This window comes from Phascolarctos cinereus, unplaced genomic scaffold, assembly GCF_003287225.1.
Source record: "Phascolarctos cinereus isolate Bilbo 61053 unplaced genomic scaffold, phaCin_HiC Scaffold_4;HRSCAF=312, whole genome shotgun sequence".
NCBI lineage: Eukaryota > Metazoa > Chordata > Mammalia > Diprotodontia > Phascolarctidae > Phascolarctos > Phascolarctos cinereus.
In genome coordinates this window covers 18,624,959-18,642,992 of record NW_027555847.1, presented here as the reverse complement: position 1 = coordinate 18,642,992, position 18,034 = coordinate 18,624,959, and the positions used below count along the sequence as shown (strand labels likewise).

At 48.4% G+C, this 18,034-nt stretch overlaps 1 protein-coding gene across 3 annotated transcripts in view; it reads right to left on the bottom strand.

Moving 5' to 3' along the window:
• Positions 1-18,034, bottom strand: part of BBS9 (Bardet-Biedl syndrome 9) — a 372,846-nt gene that overhangs the window by 339,432 nt on the left and 15,380 nt on the right. For all 3 annotated transcript variants that reach the window (XM_078152100.1, XM_078152102.1, XM_020969068.2), the window contains exons 2-4: positions 9,346-9,468; positions 5,872-6,022; positions 3,633-3,697 (exon numbers count right to left, since the gene is read on the bottom strand). In XM_078152100.1, the coding sequence (XP_078008226.1) occupies positions 3,633-3,697; positions 5,872-6,022; positions 9,346-9,457 (328 nt within the window). In that variant the 5' untranslated portion in view covers positions 9,458-9,468. The remainder of the gene's footprint in view (positions 1-3,632; positions 3,698-5,871; positions 6,023-9,345; positions 9,469-18,034) is intronic.

The window sequence follows — 18,034 nt, the reverse complement described above, 5'->3', positions numbered from 1 at the left end:
AATGAAATCGGCATCCCTATGTATTCACGCAACCCCAGCAATCAGAGATTGAGCTTGACTAAGGCTTGTCCAGGGCCTCGCTGGCACACAGCAGAGCTGCAAATCCAGCTGCTCCTCGGACTGGGGCTGGCCCAATGGTTAGAGTGCTGGGCCGGCAGCCAGGAAGCCCCAAGATCAAACCCAGGCCCTGATACTTGTGGCTGGGTGATCCTGGGCCAGTCACTGAACCTCTGTTTGACTCACTTTCTTCATCCATAAAATGGGGATAATAAAAGCACCTACCTCACATAGGGGCTACTCCATAAATGCTTATTCCCTTCCCTTTTATCCTTCTCCTTGCCCAGGTCAACTCCTCTATACGTGGCCCTCCTCCCATTCCCTCCCAGCAGATTATAACGTCAATCTCTCTCCTCCTCTGTCTCTATGTGTCTCTCTATCCCTTGTTTCCTTCTCCCTTTTTGTCTGTCTCTCTCTCCTTCTCTTCCTCCCTCTCTCTTCTGTGTCTCTCTGTCTTTCCTTCTGTCTCTCCCTGTCTCTTCTCTGTGTCTCTCTGTCTCTGTCTCTCTCTCCTTCTCTGTCTCTCCCTGTCTTTCTCCCTCCTTCACCCTATCTCTGTCACTCTTTTTCCCTTTTTGTCTCTTTCCCTCTTTCTCCCCATCTCTCTGTCTCTAGTATGTCTCTCTGTATCTGTCTGCCTGTTTGTGTGTGTCTGTGTCTGTCTGCCTGTCTCTGTCTCTCTCTCTGTCTTTCCATCTCAGTCTCTTATCTTTCTCCCCCCCTCTTCTCCTCTCTCTGTATCTCTTTCTCTGTCTCTCTGCCTCTCTCTCCCTCTTTTTCTTTCTCTCTCCTCATCTTCCTCTCCCCGTCTCTCCCTCTCTTTCTTCCTTCCTCTCCCTCTGCCTCTTTGTTTCTCTCTTTCTCTCTAGATCTATCTCTGTCTCTCTCCCTTTCTCTGTCTCTCTGTTTCTATCCCTTTCTCCCTCCCTCTATTCTCCCTCCCTTCCTCTGTTTCTCCCTCCCCTCCTCTGTTTCTCCCTCCCCCTTTCCCTTTTTTGTCTCTCTTTGTCTCTTCTCTTCTCTCTTCGTCTGTTTCTATCCCTTTCTCCCTTTCTTTATTCTCTCTCTCCCTCCCTCCCTCTCTGTTTCTCCCTCTCCCTCTTTCCCTTTTTTGTGTCTTTCTGTCTCATCTCTCTCTCTGTCCCTCTCCCTCTCTGTCTCTCTTTCTATCCCTTTCTCCCTCCCTCTGTATTCTCTCTCTCCCTCCCTCCCTCTCTCTATCTCTCGTCTGTTTCTATCCCTTTCTCCCTCTATTTTCCCTCCCTCTCTCTCTGTTTCTCTCTCTCCCTTTCCCTTTGTGCGTGTCTGTTTCTCTCTGTCTCTTCCCTCTCTCTCTCCCTCCCTCCCTCTGTTTCTCCCTCCCCCTTTCCCGTTTTTGTGTCTGTCTCTCTGTCTTTCTAGCTCTCTCACTCTTCCTTCCTCCCACCCTCTGTCTCTTTGTCTCTCTGTTCCTATCCTTTTCTCTCTCCCTCTCCCTCTTTCCCTTTTTTGTATCTGTCTTTCTCTCTGTCTCTCTTTGTCTCTGTTTCTCTCCCTTTCTCCCTCCCTCTATTCTCTCTCTGTGTGTCTCTATCTCCCTGTCTCTGTCTCATATCTTCAGCCTTTCCCTCTCTATTGATCCTTTGCCTACCTCCAGACAGGCCCAAGTCTCCCTCAACCTTAAAAAATCATCACTGAGGAAACTGAGGCTGAGAGAAGTTAGTCAAAAGCTAGGAAGTGCAAGTGTCAGGATTTGAACCCAAGTCATCCCGGCCTATGGTCAGTGCTCTACCCACTGCACCACACTGACAGGGTTTTCTGTTTTCAAACAGATTCATGTATTCACCAGCATTGGCTCAGTGCTTCCTATAAGCCAAGCCCAAAGCTCAATGTTGGGACCATAAAGACAATAAACAGATGTCCCTGTCTTGTCCTTGAAGCAGGGAAAACACTTGTTCACAGAAAATTAAGACAAACTCTACCCAAAGTCCAATACAATTCATTTCCAGGAAGTGGGGGGGAGGGTGCTTCTGGGAAGGGGCACTGGGCCGAGCTTCTACTGGGAAGAAGCCAAGGATTCTGGGACCCAGGGGAGAGCAGAGCACGCAGCTCAGCTGGGGGGCTGGACCCAGATGCCGGGCAGGAGAGCCATGGGAAATCAGCCTGCAAAGGTCAGCAGAGACAGACTGTGCCGAGCTCTGAATGTCAGCCTGGGCACATGCCTCACTGTTGGCTTAACAGAAATAAAGCAACACCTGGAACCTTTAATAATGATGCTGACGGCTCACATCTCTGGAGCCCGCTGAGGCTGGCAAAGGGTTTCCAGCCATACTCCAGCCCATCCTCCCAGCAACCCTGAGAAGGAGGGGCTCTGATGATCCCTATTTTACAGACAGGGAAACTGAGGCTAGGAGAGAGTCATAGGGCTGGGATGCATCTGGGGCAGAATTCAAATCCAGGTCTTCCTAACTCAAAGTACAGAAACAGAAACACGCCAGACACGTAGATATCATTAATACTATCTTTTCAATGAGGTATTAAGGAAAAGTTATGTTAATGTCCAAATTTAACAGCATACAGCCTTTCTTTAAAGATATATGCAACATAAATATCCTATATCAAATTGCTTACTGTGTTAGGGAGGGAGGAAGAAAATTTTGAACTCAAAATTTTTTTAATGAATTAAAACATTATCTTTACACGTAATTGGAAAAAAATAAGATATTATTTAGAAAAATAAAGACATGCAAGGTGTTCTGAGAGCTAAAAACATCCTGTCCAGGGGAGTTTAGAAAGAATGAGAATCTCTAGGAATCTCTAGGGCACTTGCTGAACCAGAGCACCTTTGTTTACCTCTCCATAAAAGGTCTTGTAGCAAAGGTTCCTAATTCTTAAAACTACAGGGGCTAGAAGCTCCCCTTGCTTCCCCACCCCCCAGATTCCCTGCTGCGGCATCACCCAGGCAACTCAGGCTGCCACCGGTCAGGGAGAGGCCCGGGCAGAGAATGTAGGGGATTTTTCAGCACTGTGTGTGGCAGGTGACACTCTCGCCGCCACCGGGACATCCTGCAAGCCAGGGACAAGTGCTTCTCAAGCCCTTCACTCCTCATTCAGAAGCCAACTAACAGTCACTGTGCCCTGAGCACCAAGAATCTGGGCCATTCTGCGTGAAGCTCCCAGGAGGAAGGAGACTGGAAATAAGGTTTGCCCACAAAGACTGGAAAGCTAAGTATCTCTCTGAGCCTCAGTTTCCTCATCTGAACAATGGGGATCTACTTCACAAAGTTGTTCTGGGCAGATAAGATACTACAAGTAAAACCCAAAAACATTTCAGGGCCTGGTAAATGACAGCTTATCATCAGCAGCGTCTGAGTCACGCAGCCCAGGCTAATGGAGAAGAGGGAGAGAACAAAGCCCACCGGAAAGCTTTCAAGCCCATGCTCCTGGCTTTGGGCTCTCATCAAAACCCTCAGAGAACCACCTGAGCGCATGTAAGGTGAGGAGGCCATCCTGCAGCCTCCAGAAAGCTCCTTAATCAAGAAAGGGAGCCGTGAGATGTTCTGAGGAGCCGCAGCACCGCAGAGTGTGCTTCTTACCTGAGACAGAGTAGACACAAAGCTTTCTGGCATGCAGCACGGCCAAATGCAGCAGCTCCGTCCCTCTGTCAAAGGAAAGGGGGACAGTTTACACAGCAGCATCAGACAGGGCCACGACTGTCAGTCAGTCAGTCAGACAGCAAGCATTTAATCAGAACAGAGGAGTGTCAGAGACTACGGTTAAGCCCCAAGAGGACAAAGACAGGCAAAAACGGCCCCTGCCCCTGAGAGGCTCACATCCCAAGGAGGGACGGGATTATAGTGCAGACTAGGTGAACCACCACCCACAAAAGGGTTTACATTGAGAAATAAATGTAAACTTTCTACCCATAAGTCTACTCATGCCATCCCAGACACGAGTGCACATACACACACACACACACACACACACACACACACACACACACACACACACACACACACACACACACCCTCCTTCTCCTCGGCCGTGGGATCTCCACAAGCTACTGTCTGAGATCTCTCCTCCCTTCTCCCTAAAGTTTCTGAAAGAACGGCCGATTCTTGTCTTCATATCCTGACTCTCCCTTCACGTTGGCCTCCTTACAATCTCTCGGCTCTGTCCTGGAGATCGGAGGCTCCCACAAAAGATTCCCCCGAGTCTAGCCCATCCTCTCCCCTGAGCACCCTTCCCACATCTCTGACTCTATGACAGCCATCTCCAGATGGACACCTGGCCAGCAGATAAAACTCAGCGTGTGCAAAGTGGAATTCTTCTTGTGCCCCACTGATTCTGCCCCTCCTCTCCACTCTGCTATTCCTTTTACTGGCACCACCACCTCGCCTTCAGGCCTCTCCCCCACCTTCTGCATCCTACCTGTGGCCAGGTCCTCCTCATCTCCCCCTGCTGAACCCCTTCTCAAGCTCAGATCCATGCCTCCTCCTTCCTGAATTGTGCCCTGATGCCCTGCTAGCCAAAGGTAAAGGTACCCCCTCCTCAGGGCCTCCCGGAGCTCTGTTTGGACCTCTCCTGTGCCCCAGCACATCCCTCTTGGCATTCTGACAAGCTGTGCCTATGTCAGAGCCCCCCTCTTAGCCTGGAAACCCCCTGAAATAAGGGGGTCACCTTTGCCTGCTTAGGACAGTGCAGTGGACATAGAAGGCACTTCACAAATGCCAACAAAACTAAATAATAACACAAGCCCCCTTGGGAGGCTCCTCAGACCCCACCACCTCAATTTTGCCCAGGACAAACAGATGAGTTCCCTTTTTTTCACCGTAGGTCTCATCTTTCCCTTTCACTGTCTCTCATTTTCCATCTCACACAAAATGTAATTAGATGGCACTCATGCTTTGTTCAAGCCAGATTTTTTTTTGGGGGGGGGATGGAGGGGGGAAGGAACTTGGCCATTAGACGAAACAGTCTATTCAATTCCCAGCAGCTTATCACTGCACCTGAAATCTATGCAATTCCTCGGAGCTAAGCAGCTCTCTGGAGACAATACACATTTGTCACCCTGTCACCTGGAAAGATAACACCCAGGATTGGTGCGAGTTTTGCTTCAGCTCAGAAACAAAATGGTTCTGGTAAGAGAGGACACATAGCTTCATTTTTCTTCCTTCTTAATGGGTTTTCTCACTCCAAATACATATGCATGACAAATATCCACAGAGAATGCATGCTTAACAGAATCCATGTGCTCTAGAGACCAAAGAATAATCACACCTAAGGAAATAACCATTTCTTAAATCACATATTTGTAAAGAAAATGCCCATTCTCCAAAATAACTACGCCATGCAAGAGAAGTTACAAAACCCTCACACTGGGCATGGGGGTTGCTGCCTTGCCCAGCCTCAAAGGGCAGACTGACACACAGGGCGCCCCTCCCTCCTTCAGGACAGAAGGGAGCTGATTTTAAAATCCCAAACTTAGAGGCTAAAAGGTGATGACCTCCAGTTGGTGGCACCTAATTTCTTCTTTAGCTTTGCCTTTTCCTGGAGCTTTGGGTGTTTCCCATGCAGTTTCTGCATGGGGGCTCCAGGCAGGCTGGGTGTTGGCTGCCTTTAAGGTCTAGCATAGCAAGCCCACGGAACCACAGACAATTTGCACAGAATGAGGGTCCTAAAGCGTACCAAGGAAAACGTTTAGATTCATAACTGGCATTCAGCTCTCAGGCACAGACACTCATAGAAGTGACAGAGTCAGTCTGAAGGGAAACAAAAGCTGCAATCACCGTCACGAAGACGGTAATCACTGTCATTTTTGTCGACTCTACTTACGAAACAAATCTTCCCACTTCCACTTGGAGTATGGGATCTCGTAAATGAACCTCGAGGAGCAGATCTTCAGCCTGTGCTCCGTCCCCCACTTTGACAGGGTGTGGGGAGAAGATTCTCAGGTAACCCATGTAACTGCCCACAACTATTTTATCTGGGGAAGGAGAAAGAAATATGGAGAAGACACCATCAACAAAACCACCATGGAAAGCTCACTTCTGCGTGCGTGTGTGTGTGTGTGTACGCGCGCACTAGGTATGAGATACAAGCCTTGCTCGCTTCATAAATAAAGATGCTTTCAGAAGCAAATATATGGAAATAGTATTCTTGGCCATTAATACATATATTAATGTGTCATTAATCATTAGTCATTAATGTGTATATTAAGACATATCGTTAAATCAGTTAGCCATGTCTGACTCTTCATGACCCCATGTGGGGTTTTCTTGGTAGAGATACTGGAGTGGCTTGCCATTTCCTTTTCCACTTCATTTTATAGATGAGGACACTGAGGCAAACAGGGTTAAGTGACTTGCCCAAGGTCACACAGTTAGTAAGTGTCTGAGGCTGGATTTGAACTCAGGTCCTCCTGACTCCTAGGTTGGTGCTCTATCTGCTGCACCACCCCAGCTGCCCTTCTCAGTAACAGATTGCTTCTCCAAAATAGCTATAAATCACCAATGATGTTACCTTGCCTCCACTAACTTGGGGGTGACCACAGGTGCTCTCTCTCAGGCCAATGGCAGTGAATCCACCATCTGTTTGCCTCTTTATTCACGAGAGGATGTTTGTCAAATGCTAACCTACTCAGAAGGAAGCTCCCATGGAGCCTGAAATGTGGGTGGCATTGTGCATCTTCCATTTATAAAGACATCTAGAAATGGGACAAAAGGTCCTTCAAAGGCCTGAAAACCAGGGATCCTCCCTCTTTCCCAAACTACAACTACTGCCAAAAAAAAAAAAACAACCCCAGGAGATCCCAGAGAAGTTGGCAGCCAGAAGAAACATCTAAAAGAAACCCAAAATGTGATGCAATACTGCAGAGATTTTTTCCCATCCATCAACATAATAATACCAGGCTGCAAACCAATTCTAGCAGCGATGGCATTGCAGGCTACACAAGGCTGGGCTGTTGCTATTCAAAAGCAGGTGTTTATGGTCCAAACCTACAGAAATGTAACACTGGGGGCGGGGTTTGCAAAGCGCCTTCCTCAAAACCCCAGGAGACAGACTGAGCAAGCATGACTAGCCCCACTTGACACGAGGAAGAAATCAAGGCCCAGAGCAGAGCTCTGTGTCGACGGCCGGGCTTCCAACCCAGGTTTCTTGGCTCTCAGTGTCGCCCTCTTTCCCTGCACCCCAGTCCTGAATCCCAGTTCTCCATTCAGCTGAGGATCACGGCATGGCAGACACAGACTTTCCCTGGAAATCTCCAGGGATCGGCCTGAATTCTTCTCTTGCTTTAAGCTCAAGAACTTGTTGGCTTTCAGATCAAAGAGTTCCTCTCCCTATTCCCTGCAAACACTCACCAGAGAACAGAGGAGATTAACAAACATGGTCAGTCACAGAAGGGAGGATTCGTATTTTGTCAGCTTCATATCCATACCTGGTGACCAAGTAACTGACACACGTGGTTTAGCTGCACTACAGGGAGGAAAAATAAGCAGTATCCCAATTTCCAAATGTATCTTTTAAAATAAGATTCCACCATATTCTGATGGGGCAGCCAGATGGCACAGTGGATAGAGCCCTGGCCTGGAATCAGCTCATCTTCATGAGCTCAAATCCAGGCTCACACACTTCTAGCTGTGTGAGCCCAGGCAAGTCACTTCACCCTGTTTGCCTCAGTTTTTCTATGTGTAAAATGAGCTGGAGGAGGAAATGGCAAATCACCCGAATATCTTTGCCAAGAAAACCCCAAATGTGGTCACGAAGAGTCAGACGTGACTGAAAACAACTGAACAGCATATTCTGATCACATTAGGATAAAAAACTGTTCTTTTGCATTAAATATTTCAAAACTGAATTCCTCGCCTTCCCAGTCCCACAGAATGAGATGAACTACCCAAAATCCAGAGGCTTTCTGGTGTGCCAATGACCACCAACCCAGACAGTGACCTCCTACAGCACCTTCCTGGCAGACAAAAGTGCATGGCCTCTATTAAAAAGCAAACCAGTCAACTGCCAAAGAAAGCTAAATCTATGTTGATTTCTGGACAGCCTCAGAAAACCTGGGGAAAAGCTTCCACAGAGCCCCCCACTGCAGAGGTCCAGCACCCTCGTGCCCCCAGACTCCTCTTCTCTCAGGCACCTCTTCACTGACCTCTCCCAAGACACCAGCCCTAACCCTGAAGTCTGGGCCCTACAGGAGAAGTCGGGTCAATCTCTTCTTTTCACCGGCCATCTAAGAGTTAAGGATTAGCAGCTTAACGATCCTCTCCCATCCACCTGCCCAGCTAACCTCTCTAAGCTTTCCTTGGGCCTTTTCTGCTGATCTTATTACCGGCAGCAGAAATAGGGGGTGGGGGAAATTGGGATGGCTTGGTTTTTACACCCAGACTGATTGGGAAGGCGCTAGAATGCTCTCCCCAGGCTGCCTCAGCAGCGCTGGCTGCATCATCTGGTGAACAAGATTTAACAGCTTGAGGCCTTAGAGGACAGCAGTATAAATGAGTTTAATCCTAGATGGGCTTTGTTTTTGAAAACCAGTTTAAAAGAACAAAATGCTGTTCCTCAATGACGAGAAGAGGCCATTTTAAAAGGTAATAAGTAAATAAATTTTTAAAAGCCCAGCAGCAGCTAGTTAATGGAATAGCAGGGAAATGGAATAGCAGAGAAAAGCATTTAATCCATTCTCCTCTCTCGGGGCCTCTGGCATTGTTCAGCCGTATCCAACTCTTGGTGAACCCATTTGGGGTTCCCTGGACAGAAATACTGGAGTGGTTTGCCATTTCCTTGTCCAGCTCATTTTACAGATGAGGAAACTGAGGCAGACAGGGAGAAGTGACTTGCCCGGGGGCACACAGCTATCTACCGCATCAGCTAGCTGCCCATTTGGGGACTTCACTATTAAACTAAAGCAAGCATGCTTTCATGAACCATAAACATTGGAGACTTGCACTCGAGGAAGGCACCTCAACCCTCTCATTTTTCAGATGAGAAACTGAAGACCCAAAGCAGGGAAATGACTCATCCAGAGACAACAAGGTGCAGAGACAGGATTTGAATTCAGGTCCTTTGTTTCCAGAACTGAGCCTCACAAGCTGTGTGACAAAGGACGAGCCTCCTTCCACCTCTGGTCTCAGTTCCTGTGCCTGGGCTCTCTCAGGTCCCTCCCAGGTCTGGGGCCTGGCCTGGACTCCTGCCTAGAAACCTGAGTGTCCACCCGATAGGCCCAGTGCTACAAACCCACAGGACAGGACATGCTGCTGAAACGCAGAGCCTTCCTTCCCACCCCACACCGTCAGCGCTGCTCACCCTCTCCACTGCAGCTGTTGTCCACATCGGCCACACACAGACACCCTTGGTCAAATTCTTCTTTCTCTCCCAGGACAGCAGACCACCAGTCTCGAGCTTTAAACAAGGACATTTTCTTTCGCCCTAAAAATAAAGCATGATCTTCAAGGTAAATTCTGCACTTCACATCCTGAATCTCTTTAGGGGAATCAGTAAGACTGAGGGGCCTTGGAAAGAAGCTGCCAAACTGACTCGAAATCTTCTTTGTGAGACGGCAACCTAAAGTGTATGAAACCTTCACAGAACTTCTGATTTAGAGCGCCGAAAGGGAGCTCAGAGGCAATCGAATCCCACCCAGACAGGAGAGGAATCCCCCATAGCACAGCCTCTCCACCATCACCTCACTTCTGCTCGTGGGCCTCCAAGGACGGCACCCTCACCCCTGCCAGGGAGCTCTCCCCGCCCCCCCCAGGCTTCCCTTCCCAGGTCACATTTCAGTAGCTCCTTCAATCTGACCCATCAAGTCAGATGGCTTCAAAGAGCTCAGCCAGGCTGAGCAAAGCCCCCTAGGAATCATTAGGGACATTCTCTCTTCCAAGGCTCCAAAAAGGTTGGTTGCAAATGGAACCTAGTATCCTGAAGTTCATTTATCTCACCCAAAATGGGGAGAGAACTCCATTCAAGCCTGTCCACAAGAATTAGGCCTGAGTATTTTTCAAAAGCTGACTCTCCCCTTGCAGAGAAATCAGCTTCAGAAAACATGACAAGCACATATGTTGAGCATCTTCCTCAAGGTAAGCAAGATCGTCCCCCAAATGACTGCGCCCCAGACACAAAACTGAAGTGAGGAAGGTGGAAGGATCTGCCCAAGGTAACCCAGCGAAGTATCAACAATGCAGCTCACAGGTAGCTGACTGTCTCAGGTTTACAAAGTGCTTTATATGATATACAAGCAATGGGGTACAGAAATCAATCCTGTCCCACAGGAAAATAGAAGGGGAAGGGGATGGGGGGGCATAATAGAAGGAAGAACAGATTGGGGGAAGGGGTATTCAATGTATGCCATTGGTGGGGGGAGATGGGGAGCAAATCTGGAACTCAAAATCTTGTGGAAGTGAATGCTAAAAACTAAAAATTAATTAATTTAAAAAAAAATAAAAGTGCTTTACATGATCTCATCTGACCCTTGCAAGAACTCTGCAGGCCAAGTGTTCCTACTCTTATTTTCAAGGGACGAACTGAGTCTCAAAGAGGGTAAGTAAAGTCTAGGGTTATAGAGCAAGTAAATGTCTATGGCAGGATCTGAACCCAGACCTTCCTGACTCCAAGCCCAGAGTTATATCAACGCTTACTAAGTCCTCCAATTAACATTGTTATCTAAATAGATTATCCAAGAGACCACACAACTCCCTGGTGGAAGGGACACGGAAAGGACAACAGGCCCATCCCTCAGGCTCCATCTCTGGGCATGGCACTGCTCCATCCTAGAAAACAACTGTGGAGAGCTGCCGCCACCTGGGAAGCGGTCACACGCTGCCCCCAGCCCCCACTGCTCAGGAAGGGGAGCAGGAATGAGGTGAGAGGGGGAGAGCACAGGGGGGCAAGAAGTCCCCAAGGGAAGAGAAGCACACAGGCCACAACAGAGGGCAGGTCTGGGATGATTTCTGCAATCCCCAGGGCTTTCCAACAGCTAGTATTACTGATAACATGATGCAGCCACCCCGTTTACCAAGCCCAGACCTAAAGGCAGGCAGGCAGCAGGCCCAGCCTCAGGAAGCACTGCAGTCCTCAGCCGCAGACTTTTCCAACAGAATGTCATCGTTCATATAACCCCAGCCCCCACTGGCTCCTAAGCAGCACAGCCTTCCAGTACGCACCTGGCCCCGAGTCTGGTCCTATGAGGGAAATCATGTCACCGGTTTTAATTTTTGAAATAACTACTGTACCAAGGCCTTTCTTACATTGTGGTCACTTCCCAGTAACTGCCCCCAATTCCATCCTGCTCCTTTTACAAGTCAGGAAACTGAGTCTGGGCGAGGCTAAGCAGTGTGGCCACAATCAAGGCCACATCCCCATCCAGGAGCATAAGGCTTTCACAGCCTGGCTCCAACCTGCCTCTCCATCTGCGGGCGGCATCCCCCGCCTTCCCTTCTTCTTCAGCGAGGTACGTGTATACACACACACACACACACACACACACACACACACACACACACAACACACACACACATACACAATCGTAGAAACCCAGGTTTCCTTCAAAGGTCAGCTCCCAGGCCACCTTCTACATGAGACTTTCCTGATTACCTCCTCCCCCTACTGCCAGTACCTCTGCTCCCCAAATTATCTTGCATGTGTATGTATGGCCTATATATATATATATATATATATATATGTATATATACATATACACACATATATATAGGTATATATACATATACACACATATATATAGGTATATATAGGCTTCACATCAGGAAAAGCTTCCCAGTCACACAAGCCGTCCCCCTGTAGAACAGTTCCCCTCCTTGGAGATCTCCCCCAGGGATGGACAGCCCTGGTCAGTGGGGTACCTGTCCAGGCTGGACGAGGCAGCCCCTGAGGTGATCAGAGGATGCTCTGTGCCAGGGTCAGAAGCCCTGGCACAAGTGTCAGCTCTCAATTGTCCATGTGGCAATGGTCATGTAAGTCATGGCTGCCCTGAGGGCTACAGAGCCCCTCTGTTCAGAGGAGAAGATACATACTCGCGCGCAGGGCTGTTGCAAGAAAGATTCTGCCAACTGCCAAGCACTCTCCAAACGTGGGCTGAAAAGGCACCTGAGAAGCATTTATTATCATCTGCTCTATACTTGTCCGGCACCAGGCCCCGGAGACACAAAGACTAAAGCAGAAGAGTCCCTGACCCCCAAAGGGTGCACTCTCTACCGGGGCAAACGCCATGGACGCACAAACCAGTGCCAGGCTCTCTCCGGAGGCAGGGACGAGGGCCTCAGGGAGCCAGGCATGGGTGGGCTCAGCACCGCGGGAGGCCTGAGATTCTCGGGGGCAAAGGTGGGCAGGGGCTGCCTTCCAGGCATGGGGCATGGGGCATGGCGGGAAAGGCAGAGACGCATAACAAACTTGGCAAAAGAAGCCCGCAACAGACTGTGGAGGGTTTTTAAACACCAAGGGAGGGGGTATTTCAATACTACAGGCAACAGGGAGGCAATTAGAGCAGAGCCTGGCTCAGTGGGCCCGGAGGTGGAGGAAACTCATTTTCACAGCCAGGCAGCCGATCAATTGGTGAGAAGAGAAATTTGCTGCAGAGACCAATTAGGAGGAACGGAGCAGTGCAGGCCTGGACGGGCTGGGTGAGGGAAGAGGGGGGTGAAACAGCACGGCTCCCGGGCTCTTCTCGCCTTCCTATCAACGCTTTCTGCTCTGGCTTCTGCCCTCATCACGCGGCTGTCACTGCTCTCGGGATGGGGTCTCCTCATTGTCTGGCTCAATTCTTCACCTCTCTGAACCTCCTCTGAGCACCCCCTCCTTCCGACCCCTCCCGTCTTTGATTCTCCCGCCCCCGTCTGCCTGCCCCTCCATCCTCTATAGCACACCACCTGCCCTGGCCGTGCTCTCTCCTTGGCAGCATCATGAGCTCCCAGGGGGGTTAATTATCATCTCCATGCACACGAGTGACTCATTCCCCATCTCCAGGTGCCTATTAGTGCAAACAAGCATCCTACAAGCATCATCTCATGCTCAAAATGTCCAAAACGGGACTCGCTCTCTTTTCCCCAAACCCACCCCATTCCTAACACCTGTTTCTGTGAGGGCACCATCGGCCTTCCAGTTTCCCAGGCTGACAATTTCAGAGTGACTCTTAACTCGTCCCTGCCCTTCACCCCAGAAAGACAACTGAGCCTCAATGTTGTTGTTTCTACATCCACAATACCTCGGCCCCTTCTCTCTACTCTGATAGCCAGGCCTTACTGCTCTCTCTCGTCCAGCTGGCCTCTGGGCCTCACATCTCACTTTTCCAATCCATTCTCCAACGGGTACCAAAATCACATTCCTTGAAGGTGTATCTGGCCATGTCACTGCCCTATTCAGTAACCACCAATGATTCCCGCCTGCCTCAAAGGCCAGCAGGAGCTCTCCTCTTTGGCTTCTAAAGCCCTTCATGACCCAGATGATGAGTTCCCTTTCTGACATACTGAGCTCGATAAGCCTCCGGCACATTCACTTGGATCTGTCTAATGGGCAGTTAGCAACGGGGGACAAAGCGGAACCAGTACAGCTGAACATACAGGTCAGAGATTCTACAGAAGAGGCTGAGAATTGAGACTGACAATGAAGGGGCCATCCTGAGAGCAGCTTCAGGGGAGCGAGAAGGGAGAAGCCGCAGGAGGTGTTGAGAGGTGGGGGAGAGGAGAGAAGATGAAGGTCAAGGCACTGATTAACTGGACCCAAAGGAACGGAGGAGATCAGGAGGAGAGGACTAGAAAGAGGAAAAGGCCCCGTGACTATGGTCAGTATTCCTACTGAAGGAAGGAGCCACTTCCCAACAAGGAAGGTTGGGAGAGGATCTGAGGAAGGGTAGAGATGGCAAAAAAATAACCATTGGTGGGCCTATGAACTCAACCTTTTAGTCCAGATGCATTCAGAAAACTAACTTTCTCCTGGGTTTTGTGTTATTATTTTTGGCTTCCCAAACACATGATGAGCCTGATTCTCTGACCTAACAAACTTTGGGGGAATGGATGAAAATAGGCTTGCTCCCACTTCCTGACCCACCCCCTTCCTCCCCAGATCCTGGAATTGTGCTAATACTTCATATCAGCATAACTCAGCAGAGTCAGCTGCGATCTGTAATCCCAACTGGGGTGTGGCCACAGGAGGAATCTACAAGGTCACAGCCTAGTCCAACTCAGGAGGAGAATCAAGGAAAGGAAAGAGGTTTTTCTCTTCCCCAAAAGCTGGTTTCTCCTCCCACGTGAAGTCAGAAGGGGGGAAACTGTTTAATCGAATCAATTCAGCAAATATTTACATTACACAGGTACAGAGAAGCATGGCAGAACCCTAGGAGAGAAAAGAGACTCTCATTCAAAGCTTTTCTTAGATCCCCATTCTCTGGCTGATGAAGTCCTTCACTGGCACTAAGCTTAGTTAGCCAAACTTGGCCCCAACCTGCCTAACCATGGTCTCTCCCACTACACACTATTGCTCTCACCAGACTAAACTGGCTGTTCCTAAAATGCAGTCCATCATTTCCTCTTTCTTTGCCTTTTTCATGATGTTTCCTTCCACTGGAACGTCCTCCCCTGCTGCCTTCCCTGAGTCCTCTCCCAGTTCAATTTCACTTTCCAACATCCCGCCTAAACGACATCGTGGCCCCATGAGGCCTTGCCCAATGCACATCCCCCAAATGCATGGGCCTCCTTCACCCAAGATCACCCTGTATTTACTTGGTTCATGCTGTCTATATACCTGGATATGTACATCTTGCCTCCCCAGTAGAATGTAAGCCCCCTGAGGGCAGGCACTGCTTCTCTTATGCCTTTGTATCCCCAGCACAGAGTTGGTATTTCACTGATGACCCTGTAGCTCTTGCACTAAACTTCCACATCACACCCAACAGCACAATTATTTGTCTGTCTCTTACCTCAGGAACATGTTTGATCTCATGCTCTAATCCACCTATTCAAACTAAATTCACACTTCTTCCTCTTGCATATTAAGTATTCTCTTCAAAGTGGGCTACTCTCCATGGCCCCCATTCTCTTTCATGCCTCTTCTTACAGCTCCCCACACCATTCCCAGAAGTAACTCTCCACTGACAATCCCCACGCATCCATCCATCCATTCATCCATCTATCCATCTATCCATCTATTTATCCATCCATCCATCCATCCATCCATCCATCCATCCATCCATCCATTCATTCTTTTAATGACTATATACTCAGGGCTTCCAGTGGGGAAGGCCCCGTGCTGAGCAGTCGGGCTGCAAAGATCTTGAATGGCCCAGTGCTAGACCCTCAAAGGCCTTATTAAAATGTAAGCAGCAGCAGGGCATGGTGGCACACCTGGGAGACAAATGCTAGGGAGTGAAGGAAGCGAAGGGGAGACTCGCTCCAGAGGGCTCCAGGAAATTCCACAAGGTCACAATGGGGAAGGAATGGCTAGATGGGGACCCAGGGGCTGGAGCAGGCTGCAAGCTCAATGAGACAACTGGGTTCCATGGCAGCCCCGATGCCATCAGTGACTCTGTTAAGAGGGACCGAGTTAGTGTAGGATAAGCAAGGTAACTGACAAGAGGGAAGTACCATGTTGGCATCAAATCCCCCCATTAAGAGGATGATCCAGGATCAACAGGGAACCACACAAATCTACCAGGCTCAGAGCCATGCCCCAGTGGACAAGTGGTCAACAAAATGAGCCAATGAGCCACAAAACTATTAACAACTGAATGAAAGACTGCTAAAAATCACTAAAAATAGGGGTAGCTAGGTAATGCAGTGGATACAGCTGTGGCCTTGGAGTCAGGAGGACCTGAGTTCAAATCCAGCTTCAGAGACTTGACACTTACCAGCTGTGTGACCCTGGGCAAGTCACCCCCACACTGCCTCACCCCCCAAAAAAAATCACTAAAAATAAAAGAAATACCCATCAAAGCAACTCTAACTCACCATCAGCAAACTGGCAAAAATGACAAAAAATGGGGCCAGAGTCGCTGAGGCTGAAGGAAGACAGGAACATGCATCTGCTGGGGAAGCTATGAACGGGCCCAACCATTTTGGCAAAAAAAAAAAATAGAATCATGCTAAGGAAAAAAAAGTGAACGAAGTACCCTAACACCCAGGCCCTTTTATTCAGAGATACCACTGCTAGGCACATAGCCCAAGGAGGCAGGTCACATGACGCCAGAACATCCACAGCAGCATTTTCTGTGGTTAAAAAAAGGAATCAAAGTGGATGCCCATCCGTTAGGGAACGATGAGACAGCCCGCTGTACACGCAGGGAATGGAACGTTACCACCTGGTAAGAAATGAACACTAGGCTCTGGGACAAGCACGGGACACTCAGATGAACTGACGCCGAGTGACTTGAGGAGGGCCAAGAAAATCACAGACACAATGACGATGACACAAATGGAAATAACGATAACATGAAACTGACGACAGCCAAGTTCGGCCCTAGAGAAGAACCAAGATGGCGCACGGCCCTCCCTCCTCTCTCCAAAGAGCTGCCGGCTTCTCCCGGCAGATGCCATGGATGTGATGGCTGGCCTGACTAAAGCACTTCTTTCTTCCTTCTTTTTCAATCTGTTCCAAGGGGGGCCGCACAGATGTAACGGGAGGCATAAATTTGAAAATGAAAGTGGTGGAATCCCAACTGACACCAGCAGGCATTTTTTAAACAGGCACTGCTTCCAGGGCTCTGCTTAAGTCCATCCTGGTCAGATCAAAGCTGGGATGCTGAGTTCAGCTGTGGGCAGCAACCTTTTAGGAAGAGCCATGACACCCTGCCAAGTACCCAGAGGAAGGCAGCCAGAATAATGAAGAGCCTTGAATCATGGCACAAGAGCATCCATTAAAGGAACTGGGATTGATGGTCCTGAAGAAGGGAAAACTTAGGGGAGCCATGACAGCTCTCCTCAAGTATCTGTAAGCCTGTCAGGTATGCGTCTTGGGGAGGGAGGGAGAGAAAATTTAAAACTCAAAAGCTTATGGAAGTGAATGTTGAAAACTAAAAATAAATTAATTAATTTTTAAAATAAATTAAATATATACATATGTGTATGTACATATATATATATATATATATATATATACATATACACATATACATATACACACAAAATATATCTATAACTTTTAGTTTATGGAATAAAACAAGTATGTTCACACCACCGTATAATAAAAAGAGATGATTGCACCTGAAACTGAAAATCTATTATGTACAACTTGCTAATCCTTTCAAATATATAATAAAGTTATCATGCAAAAAAAAAAAAAGACTGTCAGGCATGTCACGTGGGAGCAATAGGAAGAGACCGCACAAGGCAGATTTTGCACGGCTCTATGGAAACCGTCCCAATAACGGCCCCACAGTGCACTGGGCTCCCTCTCCCAAAGCTGCCCGGCTGCCAAGAAGGCCTGGGGCACAGGGGGCTTTTCTCGGGGTTGAAGCGGGTGCTATTTGAGGCTCCTCCCAAACTCCAATATTCTGCAAATAAAATAATGTCAGAAAAGTGGCCACTGGTCACTAAGAGCGTTTTCCCAATCCTTCTGAAGCCCCACTCTCCCAAGTTTGACAGGAAGAAACAGCGGGAAATGTAGGCAAAGTACCCTTCACACTGATCTTCTCCAGAAAACCAAAATGCCCAAATCTTTGGTGTGTGGAAGACAGTAACCCTATCCCCAACAAATCCCTTTCTAAAAATGGCTAGACTGGAAACTGACAGCTTCAAAGTCAAAAGAGAAGTCCAGTCTTCTCTGGCTTTCACAGAAGATACACAATCAATTTTGATATCTGTGAATGTCATGTGTATCTGGTAATATGCAAAATCAATTTTGATATTTGTGAATGTCAAAGCTTTCCCACAAAAGGCCAGACATGACAGGTCATCCTTCAGCCAAAACAGAGCATAAATGCATAACAAGGAGATCACACTTTAGCCAATGATTGCATAACCAAATCATTTTCAATTAATATAAATGCACATTT